Source organism: Myxocyprinus asiaticus, chromosome 18, assembly GCF_019703515.2.
Source record: "Myxocyprinus asiaticus isolate MX2 ecotype Aquarium Trade chromosome 18, UBuf_Myxa_2, whole genome shotgun sequence".
In the NCBI taxonomy this organism is placed as follows: domain Eukaryota; kingdom Metazoa; phylum Chordata; class Actinopteri; order Cypriniformes; family Catostomidae; genus Myxocyprinus; species Myxocyprinus asiaticus.
In genome coordinates this window covers 2986280-3008869 of record NC_059361.1, presented here as the reverse complement: position 1 = coordinate 3008869, position 22590 = coordinate 2986280, and the positions used below count along the sequence as shown (strand labels likewise).

At 36.9% G+C, this 22590-nt stretch overlaps 1 protein-coding gene across 5 annotated transcripts in view; it reads right to left on the bottom strand.

Annotated features, from left to right (window-relative positions):
• Window positions 1–1076: 1076 nt before the first annotated feature.
• Window positions 1077–22590, bottom strand: part of grm3 (glutamate receptor, metabotropic 3) — an 81289-nt gene continuing 59775 nt past the window's right edge. For 3 of the 5 annotated variants that reach the window (XM_051724572.1, XM_051724573.1, XM_051724571.1), the window contains 4 exons: window positions 11801–12876; window positions 5896–6096; window positions 1603–1639; window positions 1077–1494 (listed from right to left, as the gene is read on the bottom strand). In XM_051724572.1, coding sequence (XP_051580532.1) covers window positions 1418–1494; window positions 1603–1639; window positions 5896–6096; window positions 11801–12876 — 1391 coding nt within the window. In that variant the 3' untranslated portion in view covers window positions 1077–1417. The remainder of the gene's footprint in view (window positions 1495–1602; window positions 1640–5895; window positions 6097–11800; window positions 12877–22590) is intronic. The other 2 variants (XM_051724575.1, XM_051724574.1) reach the window with 2 other exon arrangements.

Here is a 22590-nt window from a genome sequence, read left to right as displayed (position 1 = left end):
AATTATTGTTATTTGTATACTACTACTACTACTAATAATAATATGTTAACATTATTAATATGATTATGTTTGTTAACAACAATAATAACAATAATAATAAAATAAGTTATTATTATTATTAATAATATTATTATTATCAACAATAATAATAGTGATTATTATTATTATTATTATTTTAATAATAACAATAATACTATTTTTTATTATTATTAAAAGTTATTATTATTACTATTAAATATTAGCATTTTATTACACAGTAGTAATATATTTCATTCTTAATTTTTAGCTTAGCTTTTATTTTGTTGGAATATTCCATGAAGCTTCTAATTCAAAATCTGGTGAAATGCGCCTCCTGTGCCTTTTGCGATTCACAAAGCTATCGTATGGCTTAAATCGTCAGTATTATAGCCGATACCGATCCAGATTTCAGATCGGTGCATCCTTAGTTGCATTGTGTCGGGCACTTAAAGTGTAGACAGATTCGTTAATTCTAATGTGAGCAATTTACAGCAGTTGTGTACCGTCGAGGTTAATTTTGTGTTTTGAGCTGTTGCAACTGTATATTGAAAACGATATCTGATGGGAACATTATCTGCCTTTGCTTTAGTGGAAATGCACGGAATGGTTCCATATTGGCCATCAGCACCATGTCAGTGAAAAAGGGGTATGTTGAATGTCAAGTTTATAATATCCGTTATCGGATCCACCATACCTCACTCGCTCAATTATAGTCTTTTGAAGACTTCTCGTCACAGGCAATGTGAACTTACTATAAAGCAGCATAGAACTTCATATCTGTGCACAGCCATCTGAACATGATGCTTTAAGAGATGCAGATAATGTAATATGTGTTCAGATGTTATGACTATTTACTAAGATGGTGTTGTAACCTCTGCCTGTGATGAGACCATGTGAAATTTGAGGCGCGATGGTTTTCCTGCTCTTGACCAGCATAAACTCTAATTCTGTCCACTTGTGCTGTTAAAACCATCGGTTAAGATTCTGTACAAAATATACAACATAGAAATACATACAGGTTATTACAATGACGCCTACAAAAGAAAACGACCAAAAAATTGTGTCCAGTATTGCAGGCGGAGCCCATCTGTCAGTCATCAAAAACTGGTTTGATTTTAATATCATCACATCATGGCCGTTGACAACATACATAATAAATCTATCAAAACAAAATTTTCCAAAATCTCTCTAAAAAGATTTTTTTTTTTTTCTTATTTTGTTTCTCTACAACAATGTCAGTTACTATTTACAACAAGCCCTAAAAATAATTTAATCATAATCATAATCGTAATACACACTTTCTACACACTTTAGGCAGACCTAGTTCTTGGGTGGAGCACAATGTGTGCTGATTGGCTAACAGTCGCTAAGGAGCAGGAGTTTGAAGGAGGGGGCGGGGTCACAGAGAGGAAGTAGTGGAGTCGACAATCTCTCGGCCGTTGCACACTGTCGGAACGTATTGGGCACTCACAGATGCTTGAGAAACACACACACACAGAGAGAGAGAGAGAGAGATAATTGGATTAGATGAACGTTTTCCACCCTAAAAATAAATAAAAAAAAAACAATCTGTGATTTACTCACCATCATGTCGTTCCAAACCCATGTGACTTTCATTCTCCTATAAAACCAAGGAGATATTAGGCAGAATGATCCTCAGTCAGTACTTTTACATGCACTTTAAAAGTTTGATTTCAATCACACTAAAACTAAAATCATGTAAATGCGTACAGTTCCATTTTTGAAAAGAGGTCAAAGTCTGCAGGTTTAAAAGCATTTTGGATGTTTTTTTCCTTTTTCCATGTCCTTTTTTGCAACATCTGTAACGCAAGTTTCCCGGTCTAAACTAGAAAAAAAAAAAAAACTTGTCTAGACTGGACATTTTTTGGACTTGTCTGGCTCAGAGGTGATGCACAACTCGCATTAGCATTCTTAACCCTCCTATTGCGTTCAGAATCTGCAGACACCTTTTGCATTTGCCGGTCAGTTTTGACCCGGTGGAATTCAAGCTTATAAATCATTCGTAACCTGATGGTATTTATCTAAAACTATATTGTAACTCATTAATAGGTTCTTAACTGTTCATACATGTAAAAAGATTTACATTTTTGGCATGTTAACTGACAAATATAAAAGTTATTCATTAATATGCCATTTTTTAATTATTTTTTTTATAATAAAATGTACAAATTATTTGACATATATTAACTACAGCAAAACCAGTGTGATACATGTGAAGACGTCTTTTTTATCAACATTTCTGTGGAATTTTATCTAAATATAGCGTAAGCTACAATTTATATTAACATCTAATGTGAGAATTACTAGTCATTTTAATTAATTTCCTATTACTCATGACTGCTCAATACAACTTTGTGTTCAAAAGTGAAGAAACCAACATATTATTCTTTAGCTAAACTTCATCAAAACAACTTTACAACTCAATTATACAACATTAATACTTCTTTACTATGTTTTTAAGCAAAATCTATTCTATTAACTCTCATGAACTGCTGTAAGCTGGTTGTGCATCAGATGACCGCAGAGTAAAATATGAACAATTTCCTCTTTCAAGCCCTATTTAGACTAATGTGTGCATGAACTTTTGATTTAATTTATTTGTTATATATATATATATATATATATATATATATATATATATATATATATATATAATAAATAAATATATATATATATATATATATATATATATATATATATATATATATATATATATATATTAACGTCTGTCATGTCTGTTTTGTACAGGAGTGTGTGTGTGTGTGTGTGTGTGTGTGTGTGTGTGTGTGTAGAGAGAGAGTATTGGAAAGAGGCAAAATGTAAGTCAAGTGTTTAAAATCTAATTTATAGATGTACAGAAAAATCTACATAATATCATGTGTAAAGCCACAATTGATGCCCGGGTTTTTTTTTTTTTTTTTTTAAATGGTCGTATCTCTTAAACAGTTTCATTTAAAAAATCTGAAAAAAATAAAAATTATTATGTGCATTTTGACAGTCTTGCCAAAGTCACAAAGTTTGGTTCCCGCAATAAAAACGATGTGGTATTTAAAATGTATGATATACCTCTCCGGGGTCAAAAATGACCCGAACGGAATAGGAGGATTAAATATTCGATTATGCATTGTGTTGTATGCTTGGACAGACATACTGCGTTATGCGACTTTGCAAAAACCTGATTTTACCTGCACATGTAAACGTACTGAGTCACCATTCACTTGCCTTGCATCACAATGTAAGAGTGTATGGTGATTGAGACTTTACATTCTGCCTTACATTTCCTTTTATGTTCCACAAATATGTTATTCTGAACATATCCGAGGTTACAAATGGCCAACTTCACAAAAAAGGCATCACAAACTTTTCACAAAGTTCACTGACATGCTCGTTCTCCTTCATCGCCATCTCTTGTTTTTTTTTCACCAGCGGGCGACTGTATGTGATCTGTGCCGTGTCTTCTCTTCTTTGCAGTGTCTGTCATGTTATTTATTATATGGATGAAATGTAAATAAAGATACCTAATCTGTTTTGGTGCTTATGAATTATGCATAAGCGCAGAAGCTCTTGTCTATGCACACATATGGGCTTATTACCCTCCGTCCCTACCGCACCTTTCCTGCGGTGTTCTTACACAACTGCACTGTGTGACAATGCTGACATTAAAAACCTGAGTGTAAATTGACATATCAAAGAGTTGTAATCACTACAAACTGCCTGTGTAAGCACAGCGGAGAGTTCAGCGTTGCCAGTCGTTTGGCCTTGAACGTCACTTCTTTTTAGAAATCAAAAGAATTAGTTTGCACTCTTTCTGCTGTTTCTGTGCTTTGTTCATCCATAGAGAGATGTGTAGGAATTGATTTCATCACAGTTAGCAATTTTGCATGTTTATGCAATTAAAAGTCAATACGAACACATTAACACAAGATTAGAGGCATTAGAGTTCCTACTGTAGATATGGCTCAGGTTCCTCATTCAATACAAGTCAATGGGGTTTTATCTGCCGTTTTATTGTCCATCAATTTTAAGGCTATAGAGCCCATTAGAGGACAGGGATGGAATTTATTTTCTGAATTACTTTTGAGTTCCCTCACAATAAGTTTTGAGTTCCCATGCAATGGCTTTATCCATCTGTAGTAAATAACAAAACATTTATCATGGTTTGGCAACAGTAACCATATTTTAACCATGGGGTAAAACCATAGTAATAATAGAGGAAAACTAAAACTATGGTAAATAAAATCATAATCATTCTGCTAAAAAAACCAAAAAAACAACAACAAAAAAACATTAGTTTTACTAGAAATATATGGTAAATTTGTGGTACATGTACCATGATTTTGAACAATGGTGTCTATAGTCATATTTACTGCAGTTTTACTAGAGTGAAACAATGGTTAATTTCCCTAAGGGCATATTTTTTTGGTGGAAACCATGGTTTTAACCATACTTGTACCACAAATTAATCATGACGTTACTATAGTTATATTGTCTTTTTATGACAGTTTTGGTTTTCCTGTATTATTACTATGTTTTTAATATGAATATCATGGTGTTAACCCTTTAAGCTCGTCAAAATATGAATAACTACAGTCTTGACCAACATCGTTTGAAAGCTTAGAAGCTCTACTTTCCAATGCATGTAGGCATTATGACCAAAACTGAGCAAGTGCTTTGAAATTTGCAGACAAATCAGAAATGTTCCGTTTTAATAATTTATATAAAAAAAATTGCACTCTACATAATATTGCAATCGGTAAAACATCAGACTCATCAAATAGCCATGTGTCATATGTTGTTGGAAAGCTCTCAAAGAATAGAATACAACCTGATTATTATAAAATATAGTGAGTAATAGCTGAGTATATGTCGTTGGTGTTGCCTATATGCCGCGTTTCCGCTTAAAACTTCACAAATAATAAATGGAACATAAAATATCACATTTCATTACTTAGAGGAGGCGAATATCTTTCAAATGAACCCAAACACAAGATAATCATGCATAGATGATGCATAGATCATTAGATAATCCACATGAAGCACAACGTTACATATGGCCACCAGGAGATGGCGCCAAATACATGACACAGACTCAATGATGACTCAAATGTCACAGAATGAAACTCATTCTGTGAAATCTCATTACTAAAATCATGTCTGCATGCTATGCAAACCTGTTGTGTTTGCATGAGTAATTAGTTCTTATGTACAATTATTATGTTTTATTTGTTTGGAGAGGCTTTTATAAACATGGAGACATTTTTTGATGGTTAAGGGATTGATAAAGCTATTGGTAGGGAACTCAAAATAATTGTGAGGGAATGCAAAACTATTTTAGAAAATATATTTTCTCCCTTTCCTCTAAGTGGCTCCGTATACGTCAGATCACTTAGTAAAGCATATGTCTTTCCTCTTTAAGCCACATGAAGTATCCTTAATATTCCTAGCACAAACATGTCTGTACGAGTGCTGAAGTTTAATAATTAGGGTTAATGTTAAGGTCAAATCCCTAACCCTAAGTATGAGCATTTAATAGAGATATAGTGCCATTACCAAAAACAACAATAATTGTATGTATGTATATGCACATACTCTCAAAAGTTAATATCTAACTGGAGAGAATATGACTATTTGTCACAATTGTCAACACATGTGACAATTGCCCCAATAAAAATTATGGTACTACAGTTTTAGTTTGTTGAGGACACAATTTACAAAAATGATTACAATTTAAGAGGGTTTTGAACTACTGTATATGTTTGCAATCAACACACATTTGTGTAATTGGACTTTTGAGTCAAAATTCTTTAGTTGCTTAGATATAGTCGCTGTGACAACTTGCCCCGGTCTGTCCTATACCTGTGTTTGTGAGCGATTCTCACCATGGGACACGTAGCTAGTGGCTGGCCCGCTCACACTGAACCGGTTCAGGTTCAGCCGATGACTGGTGACGTTCTTTTGTGGCTGGAACATGATGATGTGGACTTTAGGGGCAAACATGCAGCCTAGCACCACAAATCCACTCAGACTCACAGATATACACATGGTCGTCGTCTGGACCTGAGAGAGACAGAGAGGAAAACACCCTTCATTTCTTGCTACTCACCCCTTATTGTCTCTATGGTGATTGACTCACATTCATTCTGATAATCAAGACTATTAGTTGGAACTCCCAAGAACCTCTCGGTTAATAAAGAGGCAGAGCGTGGGGGTATAATAACAGTGACATTTAGCTCAGTGCTTGTGGAAATAGCATTTGATTAGACACTAGTTGATCATCTCCCATTAGCAACATAATTTTCCTTCCTCCAGTTTTAGATTTGTATTTTCCATAAGGCGCACTGCTGTAAGCAAGGCATTGAACGGGAGACGGGACAATTATAAAACAATCCGTTTTGAATGCATTCACATTTTCTGCAGTGTAAACCATGTGAGCATCCTACAAAGCCACGCCTGTTAGTGCTGTTCATAGCTGCAATGTCCCTTCATTATAAGTGACTTGTATAAGTTACGAGTTGTGTTTTTTTGGGCTTATTTGCTAAATGCAGTTGTGTCATTTGAGTCTGTCAAATACTGCAGCTGTCAAATATCCCAGTCTACTGTTCAAGCCACCTTCAACATGATATAATTATTAATTATAATAGTTTAATAGTTAAATTTAAATATTAATTTATACCATGGTCTATTTGAATACTTGATTCTGATTGGCTGGAATGTGTGCATTAAAAACATTTAATGCACAGTTGTAGAGAAGGAAACCGGGACCTATCAAAGGCGTCTTTCGTTTGTCTGGCAAAGTGACACTGATTTATAATCCAGAAACAAAAAAATGATAAGGATCCCACTGCGTCAGATAAGGAAAATTAAAACAATACAATAAGTAAAATGAAACGAATGTGCTTTTCTTTAAATACCCATTATAATGCATTACAGATGCTTCATATCAAATTCTATGAATATCAATAGGATAATACATCAGATACAATTGTTAGAGGGGGATTTTAAGATGTCATATGGTCATGATGCGGCATGTTGTAACCTTTCACTTCCCTTCTTTCCAGGTAGAAAATGAAAAAAGTATACGCTGATTTAATAAACCAAGACCACATATGTAATGTTACACATATACCTGTGTAACATTAAAGTGAGAAAAGAAAAATCATTTGAACCACAAGTGCATTTACACATGCTTGAGAATATCAAAAAGTCTACGTTTGTTCCCCGCTCTCCCCTATCACCTTTGGATTTATTTTATTTTTGGATGTTCTTTAAGTATATAAACCTAGTTATATTTTTTATGTATTTATGTAACAAAGTATACAGAAAATAACAGAACAATGTGACCAAAAATTCAGATTATATTCAGATTATTCTATCAAAATTCAGATTTTTTTTTTATAACTTTATATTATTCAGCAAAATGGTGAAAACTGAATGTATCCAGTTTTAAAGAACATTTTTGTACCACCCCTGGAGATCACTAGTTCGAATCCCAGGGCATGCTGAGTGACACCAGCCAGGTCTCCTAAGCAACCAAATTGGCCCGGTTGCTAGGGAGGGTAGAGTCACATGGGGTAATCTCCTTGTGATCGCTATAATGTGGTTTGTTCTCGGTGGGGCGCATGGTGAATTGAGCGTGGTTGCCGCAGTGGATGGCGTGAAGCCTCCACACACGCTATGTCTCCGTGGCAACGCGCTCAACAAGCCACGTGATAAGATGCGCGGGTTGACGGTCTCAGATGCGGAGGCAGCTGGGATTCGTCCTCCGCCACCCGGATTGAGGTGAATCACTACACGACCACGAGGACTTAAAAAGCACATTGAGAATTGGGCATTCCAAATTGGGAGAAAAAGGGGAAAAATACCCCCACCCCCCAAAAAAAAGAAAACAATTTTTGTGACATAAACATATAAATTGTTTCAATCATTTGATAGGATGGTGGTTTTGGAGGTGCAAAAGTTTTTCTAGTTTCAAAGAGCTTAAAATTGAGAACCACTTCTAAAGTGCATGACACATTTTAACATTTCATTACATAATCAGTTACATTTACAAGCTTGTTTGAGCGTGATCAAATTGTGCGGTAGCTCAACTGATTGAACACTTGTGATGTAAAGGAGCGGGGTACGAGTCCTGAAGAGCACACGAGTCCACACGTGAACCCAAAGTGTCATAGAAGCACCACAAAATAACGTGATTGTGTTTTTCATCTCACATTTGCTTTTTATGACACACTCGGTTAGGTTTAGGTTTATGGTTGTGAGATCAGTGTTGTTGATTTAAAACTCCATAGAGAATTAACCTTAAAAACCTCATCTGTTTGGGAGAAAATTTAACTCGCCTTTAGCGCCACACAGTGGACATTTCACCCCAGAACTGCAGCAATACGTGTAATGAACGACATAAAATCTTTTTGCAAAAATGTCGCCACAGTCACATATTTTCATGTGAGCTGAAAGTGTAAAAGAAACACTAAAAAATTCCATTGTTGCTTCTGCAATTGTGTTTTTCATCCCACATTTGCTTTTTATGACACTACAGAAGAACCCGCTATTGTCGCGTTCCAAACCCGGAACAGTAGCTCAATTACAATTGCACTCTTTGGTTTTCAGGTCTCTTTCAACTATTCTGATGTTCCACGGACCACGAGCATCAGCATTCTGTGAGAGTGGCCAAAGAGCCTATCTTTGCACTTCATTGACTAGTAAGACCCGCTTGCCCTGGTCTCTGCAAGAATTCCTGCTTGCGTCAGCCGGCCGGCTGTCCGTAGTCCAGTCCATCTCTTGAGTGGCAATTTTGGTTTGAAACTACAAGACGAAGCTGTAATGATTGACAAGCTCTGTTATGCTCAGGCACTGTCAGATTAAATCACTCAATGCGGTGTATTCATTGCATCAACAAACTGTTGAGAAGTTGTCTGTTGAGGCAATGTGTTTGCTGTAGATTTAAATTTGTCAACAGATTTTCGTCTGACAGCTTTGCTTACTTGGGGTATTTCCTAATACACACAACAGCTCTCAGAACAGCAGGCATCTCTCATTCTCACAAGAACGGCTACAAGACAACGCTAACTTCTCGTCTTCTTTTTTACATGCTTATGCTTTTTTGAGGTTCCGCTTTTTAGCTCACATCAGTTTGATTCATCTTCATTAAAGTTAGGGTTGGGAATTAAGGACTTTTTTAAAAGAAAATGACGGACAGTTTTGACACTCTTGCAATTAAACTGTGTGTATAAACGCACCTTTTTGTGGTGTATATGCCACTTTACAGACATGGAAATGGGAAAGTGGTCAGTTTTTTTGTAAGAGTTCTATACAAATTGTTCAGCCTGATCTGATGAAAATACGTGACATTTTTGGAAAAGGATATTATGTGATTTGTGTCACTTATCATGGCAGATCCAAGGTGAAATGTCCACTTTGTGGCACTAAAAGCGAGTTAAACGTTCTCTCAAACAGATGAGGTTTTTAAGGTTAATGCTCTATGGAGTTTTTAATCAACAAGACTGACCTCACAACCATAAACCTTAAACCTAAACCTAACCGATAGTGTCAGAAAAAGCAAATGTGAGATGAAAAACACAATCACGTCATTTTGTGGTGCTTCTAAGCTTGTGAATGTGGGTTTTTATGTAAAGCAAACATTAAAACAAGTCATGCGCTATAGTAAAAGTATTTAGATATCATAAGTTTTTTAATCCTTATATGGTGTCAGGTGAGCTCACTGTGCTTTGCTTATGCAAAGATGTTCTCGTGTGGGTGCCAGATTGGAATAGGTGAAAACTGTCAGTGATTTAAGACTTAATTTTCAGTCTGTTCCTAGCACAACACTATTGTATGACTTCTGAAGACTTGAAATGTAGTGCACGAGTGATATGGATGATTTTTATGGTGCTTTTATGAGCTTTTGGAGCTTGACAGTCACAATCACGATCCTTTCATCCTCAGTCTTGTGTTTCACAGATGAAAAAAGTCAATTATAAAAAGTTATAATTTAGGGTTACTGCTCCAGTGAGCAGAATCACTTTCTATTTATTCAATTTTAGGATATTTTATAAGTATACAGGCCTTATTAAAATGTATGTATTTATGTAACAGAAAGTATATAGAACATAACAGAACAAAGTAGGCCTGGTGACAAATATTTTAATAAAGAATGTAGCTTGTCATTCATTATTAAGTAAAACACTGAAAACTGAAATAACAATTTCAGTTTTTATTGTATTTTTACATTTTTTTATTTGTATGTTTTTCATCAGAAAGAATGACAAAAGTCAAAGAAAATGTAGTTGGGTCATTCCGTGTAACTCAACCAGAGGTCCCCAGCTCAAAATTTTGATTTTAAATAAAAAAAAAAAAAAAAAAAAAATATATATATATATATTTTTTTTTCTAGTAAAAAAAAACAAAAACAGAAATCAACATAAAAGACAAACTATGAAATGCCATGTATGAATATTTACTGAATAATCCATTATTTTGTAGAGGGGGGTCAAAATGGCAATTTTCACCTATGATTTTGGAACAAAACCACAGATCAAAAAATGACCTCAGAAAGGTGTCAGCAGCATTATTTTATTTGTACACAGAGATCTATTACTAAAATCAGTTGACTTCAGCACCCCTTGTTCCATTATATGCCAATGGTGAGAGTCCAAAAATGGGAAAAAGCACTTTCCGTGTTCTTGGCGTGCCTGTAACTCCAGAAATATTAAAGATATCTTAAAATCCTTTTAGATTCTGGTTCAGAACACACTTTTCTTTTGGTATCTTCATTTATAAGGCCCTATATGGTTCAGACCCAGAGATATTGGGCTCTCAATGTGGCTCCATGTGCAAATAGTTGAATTTTACCCATTTTTAATGGTCGAAAACCAAATGTGGGTCACTTTGTATAAAGCTGATACTTATTGTATTTAAAGAGGAATGTCTGAAGAACAAATAATGCTGAAACTAGAAATGTACCTTTATTTATTCAGCTCGACCATTTCAGTGTATTTTTGGCACTCTGACATTGTTAAACATTGGTATGTTCTATGCAATTGTTTTGATAGAGGCAAAACAAGATACAGTTCCTCTTTAAACGACAAAAAGTATAAGCTGTATGCAAACTGACCCGCATTTGGTTTTTGACCACTGAAAATGTGTACAATTTAACACTTTACTCATGGAGTCACCTTGAGAACCCCATATCTCTGGGATTTAACCATATAGGGCCTTAAAAATGGAGATGTCAAAAGAAAAGTTTGTTCTGAACCAGAATCTAAAAGGATATTAATATATCTTTAATAGGTCTTGAGTTACAGGCATGCCAACTTTGGAAAAAGAACACGAAAAGTGTTTTTTTCCCCCATTTTTGGACTCGCACCATTGTCGTATAATGCAACAAGTTTGCCATACGTTTTTCTCATTTCATATAGGGGTATTGTGCTAGATGGACGTCTTTGACTGTTGCGCCATGTCTAGCTGTTTTTTCAGTGTCTCGCGAAGAAGTGCCACAATTTTTAGATGCCTTGTCAGGTTAAAAAGATCTTGAATTTTTAAAAACGTTTTTTAGGACACCTGTGTCCTGTTTCATTCATTGTGCTGCATCTTGCTTTTTTTTAAGGGCAAGAACAGGTGAACAGCCCCTTAGGATGTTTCTGTAATGCAACCCTGGAATCCTTAAATTCCTAGTTAAAGTAGATCAAATCTAGTTATTTCATGTACTTTAATTTGACTTGAACTGAATTGAATTTCTGCGTGTGTTAGACAACTGTAGACGTACCCTGTAGTCACTGGAGGTAACGTAGAAGATGGGCAGGAAGGCCAGCCAGATGATGCAGGTGGTGTACATGGTGAAGCCGATGAACTTGGCCTCGTTGAAGTTCTCGGGACACTTGCGGGTCTTAAAGGCGTAGACTGTGCAGAGCACCACCAAAACCATGTCGTAGATCAACGACAGCAGCATGCTGGAGTCCCGTACGTTACATTTCAAAATGACAGTCTGCCGTTTCTCCGGCGTGGTGAAACGCCGTGTGCCGGGCACCTCCAGCAGAAGCCAGATGGACACCAGCAACAGCTGCACTGAAATCAGTGATAAACAGATGAACACCTGCGAGCTGGGACTGATGAAGCGTGGCCGCTGAGCCCCGCCCTCTTTCACGCTGCTGAAGATGCGTGCGATGCGATTGGTCTTCGTGAGCAAGGCGGAGTAGCACACCGCAAACGAGGTACCAAGACCTAGCCGCCGTAGCGTGCACACGATAGGCGATGGTTTTGCGATGAATATGAAAGTCATAACGTAGGACATAAAAACGCCCAGAAGCAAGATGTAGCATAGCTCGCGACCAGACGCTTTGACGAGTGGCGTGTCATTGTGTCGAATGAAAACGATGAAGACCATTAAGGTGCAGATGAAGCCAACACATGCAATAGAGATGGGCCCAATCGCCCAGGCATCCTCCCACATAATGTAGTCCTCCGGCAGGTCGTAGCACCCCGTCAGGTCAGGGCGGGGCCACTGGCCAGGTGCACAGGGCATGCAGGTGAACTCGTCAGGCAGGTATTCGTAGGGCTCGCACGGAGTGCAAATCCAGCAGCAGTACTCGCCCGCTTGCATCTTCTTCATCTCATTGGGAGCGCATGGATCGCTGCACTGAGATGTGGGGACTGCTCCTCCCTTCGGCCAGCCAATCATGGGCTCGTTTAGGGAAAGACTCTCCGCCCACTCTCCCACCTGGATATAGGTGTATTTGTCACTGCCTGGAACACGCTGGTAGTTGAAGATGTTGTAGCGCCCCATTCCATCGCCATATGCATCAAACTTCACTTGATTCTCCAAGCCAGGAGGGGCGAATGGAGCTAGAGAGAGAGAGAGAATGAAAAAGAGTTAAAGGGATAGTTCTCTCAAAAATGTCGTTCCAAACCTGTATGGCTTTTTTTCTTCATTGGAACATGATAGTTTACATTTTGAAGAATGTACTGGTTGTTTTTCAAAGCAGTTACAAAGTATAGGAACTGCAAAAGCACCATAAAAGTGTCATTTTATGTATACAAGTCTTCTACAGCCATACAAGAGCTTTGTGTGAGGGACAGAATTAAATTTAAGTTATTAACTAAAAATCTTGACATCCACCCTTGCTCTTCTTGATGCATTTATGAGAAGTTATGGAAGTATTGATGCAGACACCCAGTTCATGAACGAATTGTTATTTTGAGTCAGATCTTTTCAGTGAATCAGTTTATCTGGTTCACAAAACCAGTCTAAATGATTTGTTCACGACTTCATGATCTGGTTGCTGCAGTTAACAGCTCTCTGAAGATTATCATTAAATAATGACTTTAATTTGGTTCTGTTCCTCATACAAATCTGGCTTCATATGACTTCTATCTATCTATCTGTCCTGTCCCGTACCGTCCGTCCACAGTATCTGTCTGTATCATATATATATATATATATATTTATTTATTTATTTATTTTTTTTTTTTGAGTAAATTCTAGAGACTGTTGTGTGTGAAAATCCCAGGAGATCAGCAGTTACAGAAATACTCAAACCAGCCCATCTGGCACCAACAATCATGCATGCGATTATCTAATCAGCCAATCATGTGGCAGCAATGCAGTGCATAAAATCATGCAGATACGGGTCAGGACCTTCAGTTAATGTTCACATCAACCATCAGAATGGGGAAAAAATGTGATCTCAGTGATTTGGACCGTGGCATGATTGTTGGTGCCAGATGGGCTGGTTTGAGTATTTCTGTAACTGCTGATCTCCTGGGATTTTCACATACAACAGTCTCTAGAGTTTACTCAGAATGGTGCCAAAAACAAAAAACATCCAGTGAGCGGCAGTTCTGTGGATGGAAATGTCTTGTTGATGAGAGAGGTCAGCAGAGAATGGCCAGATTGGTTTGAACTGACAAAGTCTACGGTAACTCAGATAACCACTCTGTACAATTGTGGTAAGAAGAATATCATCTCTGAATGCTAATCTAAGACGCGGGTTGGTGCTGTTTTGGTGGCACGAGAGGGACCTACACAATATTAGGCAGGTGGTTTTAATGTTGAGGCTGATCTGTGTATACTGTATATATAAAGCTCTGGAAAAAATTAAGAGACCACTGCAAAATGATCAGTTTCTCTGGATTTACTATTTATAGGTATGTGTTTGAGTAAAATGAACATTTTTGTTTTATTCTATAAAGTACTGACAACATTTCTCCCAAATTCCAAATAAAAATATTGTCATTTAGAGCATTTATTTGCAGAAAATGACAACTGGTCAAAATAACAAAAAAGATGCAGTGTTTTCAGACCTCGAATAATGCAAAGAAAACAAGTTCATATTCATTTTGAAACAACACAATACTAATGTTTTAACTTAGAGTTCAGAAATCAGTATTTGATGGAATAACCCTGATTTTCAATCACAGCTTTCTTGTGTCTTGGCATGCTCTCTACCAGTCTTTCACATTGCTGTTGGGTGACTTTATGCCACTCCTGATGCAAAAATTCAAGCAGCTTGGCTTTGTTTGATGGCTTGTGATCATCCATCTTCCTCTTGATCACATTCCAGAGGTTTTCAATGGGGTTCAGGTCTGGAGATTGGTCTGCCCATGACAGGCTCTTGATCCGGTGGTCCTCCATCCACACTTTGATTGACCTGGCTGTGTGGCATGGAGCATTGTCCCGCTGGAATAACCAATCCTCAGAGATGGGGAACATTGTCAGAGCAGAAGGAAGCAAGTTTTCTTCCAGGATAACCTTGTTTCCTTCACAAAGAGGAATCTGCCCAATTACAGCCTTGCTGAAGCACCCTCAGATCATCGCCGATCCTCCACCAAATTTCACAGTTGATGCGAGACACTGTGGCTTGAAGGCCTCTCCAGGTCTCCGTCTTACCATTAGATGACCAGGTACGTTAAAGGTTAGCTATGAAATTAGCCTTAGCAAGACAAAGAAGTCAGACGTTTTATTAAAAATTTTTTTGTTAAAAATGTCATTTGCATCAGCATCATTTTCAAGCACAGAATTTTATTAAACACAATATAGAATTTGAGATGTGCTGGAAATGACACAAAAATGACATAAATCTCCTGTGATGCATCTACACACACTGTTAGTAGACAAAATTTTAAAATTTAGCAAGTGTGCAAAATATTATTTTTTGGGTGAACTATACCTTTAATTCACACATATCAAGCAGTCAGAAACCGATCATTAACTGAAGAACAGATAGTTCCCTTTAATACTGTCTTCTGTTATTATCCGTAAGTATGTGAACTGCTCCAGGCTCATGAAGCAATTATAGCAGAAAAAGAGATGTATCATCAAATCTTGCTAACAACATCTGCACATTAGAATCGCAGTTACAATGTAAAACGGCCGTCAGAGATAGTATCGAGGGCTTGACGAGGAATCAGACTGCTTTTCTGTGTGCTAGATATCAGTTTTATTGCTCATATGAAGTCTCCCACACACCTCTGTCGCTCTGGGAGTGAGCGTCCTTGGTCAGCACTTTGCAAAATAAGACACGGGCAGATTTGCACAGATGATGTTTCTGTCTCGCATTGTAGCCTCGGGGAGAATGAGATATTGTGTAGCAGGAGAAAAGAGGAGAAGAAAATGTCTCTCAGTGAAATTATCACTTTTCCATTTTTCCATAGTGGCAAGAAAAAGGTGAGAATTGAAGACGTGGACATGTATTCCAAAGTGTAAAGGAAACCCATTTGGTTTATAACCTAAAAGGGACATTCTGTCATCTTGTATTAAATTAATATGAGTTTTTCTTTCTTCTAAGTTTAGCTGAATGTCTGAGCTTTTCTTTGATTCAATGCAAGTGGATGGTGACTAGGGGCTGTCTTGTTGGACATTTAATTTCAAATCCATTGGCATTAATGAGGAGTTGGCACTGTCTAACAGCTTCCGGTCTTCTGGGAAGGTATTCTACTAAATTTTTACACAACTGTTGTCACAAGTTGGAAGCACACAGTTCTCTAGAATGTCATTGCATGCTGTAAAATGAAGATGTATATTCGCATGGAATTAGGGGCTTTGCCATGCATGTTGATTAGAAATACCTGTTTTGGCCATGTAGTGTACTTTGTTGTATACCAGGGGATTTACAGTGGCCCCAGTAAAGTATCTGGGCACGTTTGGACAATAAATAGTTACTTAAAATGTCTGAACGTCACTGCGTTAGATAACACAATATCAAACCAAATTACATCTGCAAACAAATGTTAAAACTTTTCTCAGATCTAACTTCACTTTTCCCAATTTTTCATTTGTCCAAATACTTTTTGTCTAAATTTTATATGATATATATATATATAATTTTTTTTTTTTGTAAATGTGTTTTGCTTGAAAAGTATGTTTGTGCTATATATATATATATTTTATTTTTTTAATCATTGGTTGTCTTATTTTTATTATTATTATTATTTTTGTTTTGTTTTTTGGTCACACCTCTTTAAAACTAGAAAAACCTTTGCACACCTACCCAATAATCTGATTTAAAAAAAAATAAATTATCAGAAACTTTGAAAGTTTTTTTTTTTTTTTTTTTTTTTTAATGGGGGAAACATGTTGTTATTAGTTAACATTACTAAATGCTTTTGGTATGAACTAACAGTGAACAATATATATAAAAACAATTCTCTTAAATCTTGGTAATTACTGTATTGTATTAATCTTGGTTGATTTTATAAAGGTACAATTGTATCTTTACATAATGCATTTGCTAATGTTAACATTTCAATTAAAAAATGCATATGTTGAAATTAATATAAACCAAAATAATGCAGAAAATATTGATTATTGTTAGTTCATGTTAACTAATGTTAACAAATGCAACCTTAATGTAAAGTGTTACCAAAACCGCTTTTTACACTTGGAGCGGTCTGGTACCGGGCCGAGAGGGGGCGCTGATCACAAAGAAAAGTATATTTTATGGTATTACTCAACAACCATTTGCTTGATCTGCACAAAACAGGTGTCATTTTAAAGCGTAGACTCTCATCTTTACAATGAATATAGCTGATCTGACCAATTCTCAAACCCTGCTTTAAAATTAGCTGATAAACTAGAACTGTTCCATTTTCATAATTCGCAAATTTGCGATCGCAACAATCATATTTAGAATCAAAAAGATCACACAGCCATGTGTCTCATATATTTGGAAAGGTATTGATTAGTAGAATATAACAAGCATATTTGTTTCACTCAGAGATCAAACTACAGTGAGTACTAGCGTGTGAAATGCACATGTATGATAAATCGAGAAAACAGAATTAAAGTCACATTTTGGTTTATATCTTCATGAAAAATAAACATAATGTAGAATATGGCATATTACAACTTACAACAGACAGCTCAGAATAAAACAAGCCCACACTCAACGTAATACGATATGTAGATCCTGAAATATTAGTCAAAGAGTGTCATAACAAGCTGTGGTGGCTATCACTAATGGCATCGCTATGGCGACGGTTGTTCTGGGATCAGTTAACTAAAACATCCTTTACATCGTAGATGTGTCAGATTGTCCTCACTGGCTGTCTAAAGAGTGTTAGATTTCATATTTGGAATGTCCCTGTGTCCCACGTGGGGTAAACAGACCCAGATCGCATAAAATTTTCGTAAAAGGTGTTCTAAAAATCGATACCATGCATTTGACTCCCTTTGCTTTTATTTATTTATTTATTATTTTTGAGTTATAAGCTCTTACTTTTGGCTATGCCACTTAAGCATTAAATCCTCAAAAATGCCTTCAGGGTGTAAGGGGTTAATAATAATTAAAAAAAAATTGGTAACACTTTCTATGAATCCCATATTTATAAAGCATTGTAAATGCATTATAAATACATTATACCGAATTTATTATGTGTCATAATACACCTTAGTTATAACTTCCTGTAAATAATTATAAGTACATTATAAGACTTCCCCTATTCATAGTTATACTTTAGAGTATAATGCATTATAACAAAAGCAACATCCAGTTATAACACAGCAGAAGTTAATAAAGTTAATGTTATAAGTGCTGTATTGTGTAAACAGTTAAAAGACTTTATGATCATATTATAAGTGTTCTTTGACTGCTTTAAGTAAAGTTACAACATCGATATCTTCTTATAAAACAGTCATAACATAAACTTATAACATACAATACATTACAAGTCAAACTTACTGTATATAATGGAAGTTATTTATAAAATAAGATGCACAAACATGAAAGTTTATTGAATAGAGTCCAGTATAGAATCAGTTTATTTTATTTATTTATTTTTATCTTGGGTGTGTTTATATACAAGAAGATTGGCTACCTGTGTGATCAACATACTGTACATATTGTTTTTGATATAATTTAACTTTGTAGCTTTACACGTTTTTCCATTGAATGTGTATTATTTTGTATTCGGTGCATGTGTAATGTTTATAACTTCCAGCATGACTTGTAATGTCTTATAACCACTTAAAAATATTTTACGGATGTTTGGTGTGACAGAAGTTAACCATTTAAATGACAGTCTAGAGTCTTGTGAACAGTATTCAGTCGGTTTTTATTTATTTAAATAATGCTTTGCGTATAGCGAATCCAAAATAGCGAGTCCTCACATGAGGTCGCGGGGTCAAACGAGGTTAAAGAATACCATCAAATTATCATCATGGTAATTGTCCAAAAACATGGTATAACCACAGTACCATGGTTATACAATGGTACTCTTTTTTGTGTGTGTGTGTGTAACTTGCCATGTACAGTGATGTGAAAAAGTATTTTCCCCCTTCCTGATTGCCTTTTTGTGTATTTTTCATACTAAATTGTTTTAGATCTTCAAACGATATATAACATAAAACAAAGGCAACCTGAGTAAACACAAAATACAGTTTTCAAATATATAGATTTTTTTATTGAAGCAAAAAAGTTATCCAACACCTATATCACTAATATGAAAAACTAACTGCCCCCTTATACTTAATAGCTGGTTGTGCCACATTTAGCAGTAACAACTGCGACCAAATGCTTCCGATAACTGGAGATCAGTCTTTCACAATGCTGTGGTGTAATTTTGTCCCACTCTTCTTTGCAGAACTGCTTTAGTTCAGCCACATTGGAGGATTTTCGTGCATGAACTGCCCGTTTAAGGTCCTGCCACAGCATCTCAATCGGGTTCAAGTCAGGACTTTGACTAGGTCACTCCAAAACTTTACATTTGCTTGTTTTGAGCCATTCAGATGTGGACTTACTCTTATGCTTTGGATCATTGTCTAGCTGCATAATCCAGTTGCGCTTGAGCTTCAACTCATGGACTAATGACCGGACGTTCTCCTTTAGGATTTTCTGGTAGAGAGCAGAATTCATGTTTTCCTCAATTATTGCAAGTCGCCCTGACCCTGAAGCAGCAAAGCATCCCCACACCATCACACTACCACCACCATGCTTGACCGTAGGTATGATGTTCTTTTTGTGGAATTCCGTGTTCGATTTATGCCAGATGTAACGGGACACCTGTCTTCCAAACAGTTCCACTTTCAACTCAACCCACAGAACATTCTCCCAAAAGGTTTGAGGATCATCAAGGTGTGTTTTGGCAAAATTCAGACGAGCCTTAATGTTCTTCTGGGTTAGCAGTGGTGTTTGCCTCGCCGTTCTTCCATGGATGCCATTTTTGCCCAGTGTCTTTCTGATAGTGGAGTCATGAACAGTGACCTTTATTGATGCGAGAGAGTTCCTGCAGTTCCTTGGATGTTGTCTTGGGCTTTTTTGTGACTTCCTGGATGTCGTCGTCGCTGTGCTCTTGGAGGAATTTCGGAAGGTCAGCCACTTCTGGGACGGTTCACTACTGTGCCGAGTTTTCTCCATTTGGAGATAATGGCTTTCACTGTGGTTCTTTGGAGTCTCAGAGTCTTTGAAATAGCTTTGTAACCCTTCCCAGGCTGATGCCTTTCAATCACCTTTTTCCTAATAATTTCTGGAATTTCTTTCGACCTTGGCACAGTGTGCTACTGGGTTAAATGTTATATTAAGGTGTTGATTTGATTGAACAGGGCTGGCAGTAATCAGGCCTGGGTGTGTCTAGTCCAGCTGAACCCCATTATGAATGCAGTTTCACAGATTTGGGGATTAAGCAAATACTTTTTCCACACATGCCCAGTTGGTATTGGATAGCTTTTTAAAAGAAAACCTGTATTTAAAAACCGATTGCCTTTTGTTTTACGTTAGATTTTGTTTGAATTTATGAACTGTTTAATATGAGATACAAAAACAGAAAAAATCAGGATGGGGGCAAATACTTTTTTGCATCACAGTACACATACAAATGGAGGGTTACACCTAAAGTTGGTGCAGTGTGTTTTCTCTGCGCCATGTAATTGCTCAGAGGGCTTCTTGAAGCTCGATGCTGGATGATGATTCATAAGATAAGAAAAACAGGTTAGAAGTTATGAGCCCCATCATTCACGACGATAACGTCACTGTCAACACCCATGCACTCATACATACACACACATACAGCTGAGGTGCAATAAAATCCACACACACACTGCTGTATTCTAGAACTTCATCGTGAGCTGGATCAAATTAACCTTCTGTGGCCCATAGTTCATTTCTTCACAGCTCATCTGTTCATATCATGATTTGATGTCACGCGACCCTCAATAACGTGTAATCATCCTGCACTGGAAGCAGATGCAGAGTTACAACACTGTATTAAATAATCAGCATCTGGTAACAGGATAATTAACTGTGATATAATTACCTGTTACAAACACTAATTGCAGTTAATTAGCTTGCACTGAGCCAAGGGTATGGACGTGCCTTTCAACAACAAATGGTTCCATATGCCATTCATGGATGAAATATATTTATTCAATTAGTTAGAAGATCATGTACATGTATGGATGGATAGACAGATTTTTTTCCATTATTATAGAGTGCAACAGTACCCACCCACTTTTTCAGCAGTTTTGGTTTCGGAAGATTTTTCCCCATTCATTTTTTTCCAAAAACCCTATTCATAAAAGAGTTTGAAGTCATTAACCAAACCAACCAGATCAGAGATGAATAACAACAATACAAACTTTAATTTGGAGCAAAAACGTCTTTGAAAATGGGACAAAAAGACAAAGGTACAAGACTGAACTACAGTCCTATGAAGCATTGCGAATGGCACAATCGAAAAAAAAAAAATATATTTTTTAAGTTCATAAGCAATAGTACTCCATTCAACACATACTAATCCTTTCCGCAGATGTTTCCTCAAAATCTACGCAGAAAATTCTGAAAAAGTTAGCAGAACCAGCGAAGTCAGTGTAATCATGAGGCACAATAATTGCATAATTTTTTAACAACAAAATGTTTCTTTTGCCCATCCCTAATAGAAACACTACCATGTTCAAGAGAACCGTTCTGGCCTCAATTTTCTTAAAGGAGTCATGACATGAGGAATCAAGTATGCTTCCACATACAAGGAATTTGTCTTGGTGACAGGAGCTTCCAGTGTACAACAATACAAAAACAATACAAAGACAGCAGCAAGACATAGATAATAATAAAAAATAAAAAATAAAACTAATTATACACATACGTACAGACACACACATACATACATACATACACACATACACATGGGTAGTGCAAATCTAATACAGTGCAAATACAAATCTGTTTTTTCAGAGGAATGAAATGGAAGAAGAGGTTGGATGTGTTGGATAAATATAAGAAAGACTAAACTGTGTATTGCACATAGTTATTGCTCAATGGGGCAATTTAACTGTTTATGAGATGGATAGCTTGAGAGAAAAAACTGTTCCTGTGCCTGACGGTTCTGGTGCTCAGAGCTCTAAAATGTCGGCCAGAAGGCAACAGTTCAAAAAGGTAGTGGGCAGGGTGAGTGGGGTCCAGAGTTATTTTTCCAGCCTTTTTCCACACTCTGGAAGTGTATAGTTCTTGAAGGGGGGGCAGGGGGTAACCAATAATCCTCTCAGCAGTCCGAACTGTCCTTCGTAGTCTTCTGATGTCTGATTTTGTAGCTGAACCAAACAAGACAGTTATTGAAGTGCAGAGGATAGACTCAATGACTGCTGAGTAGAACTGTATCAGCAGCGCCTGTGGCAGGTTGAACTTCCTCAGCTGGCGAAGGAAGTAGAACCTCTGCTGGGACTTTTTCACAATGGAGTCAATGTGGGTCTCCCACTTCAGGTCCTGTGAGATGATAGTGCCCAGGAACCTGAATGACTCCACTGCCTCCACAGTGCTGTTTAGAATGGTGAGGGGGGTCAGTGTTGGGGTGTTTCTCCTAAAGTCCGCAATGATCTCCACCGTTTTGAGCGTGTTCAGCTCAAGGTTGTTTTGACTGCACCAGACAGCCAGCTGTTCAACCTCCCTTCTGTATGCAGACTCATCGTCATCTCGGATGAGGCCGATGACAGTGGTGTCGTCTGCAAACTTCAGGAGCTTGACAGAGGGGTCCTTGGCGATGCAGTCATTGGTGTAGAGGGAGAAGAGTAGTGGGGAGAGCACACATCCCTGGGGGGGCACCAGTGCTGATTGTACAGGTGCTAGAAATGAG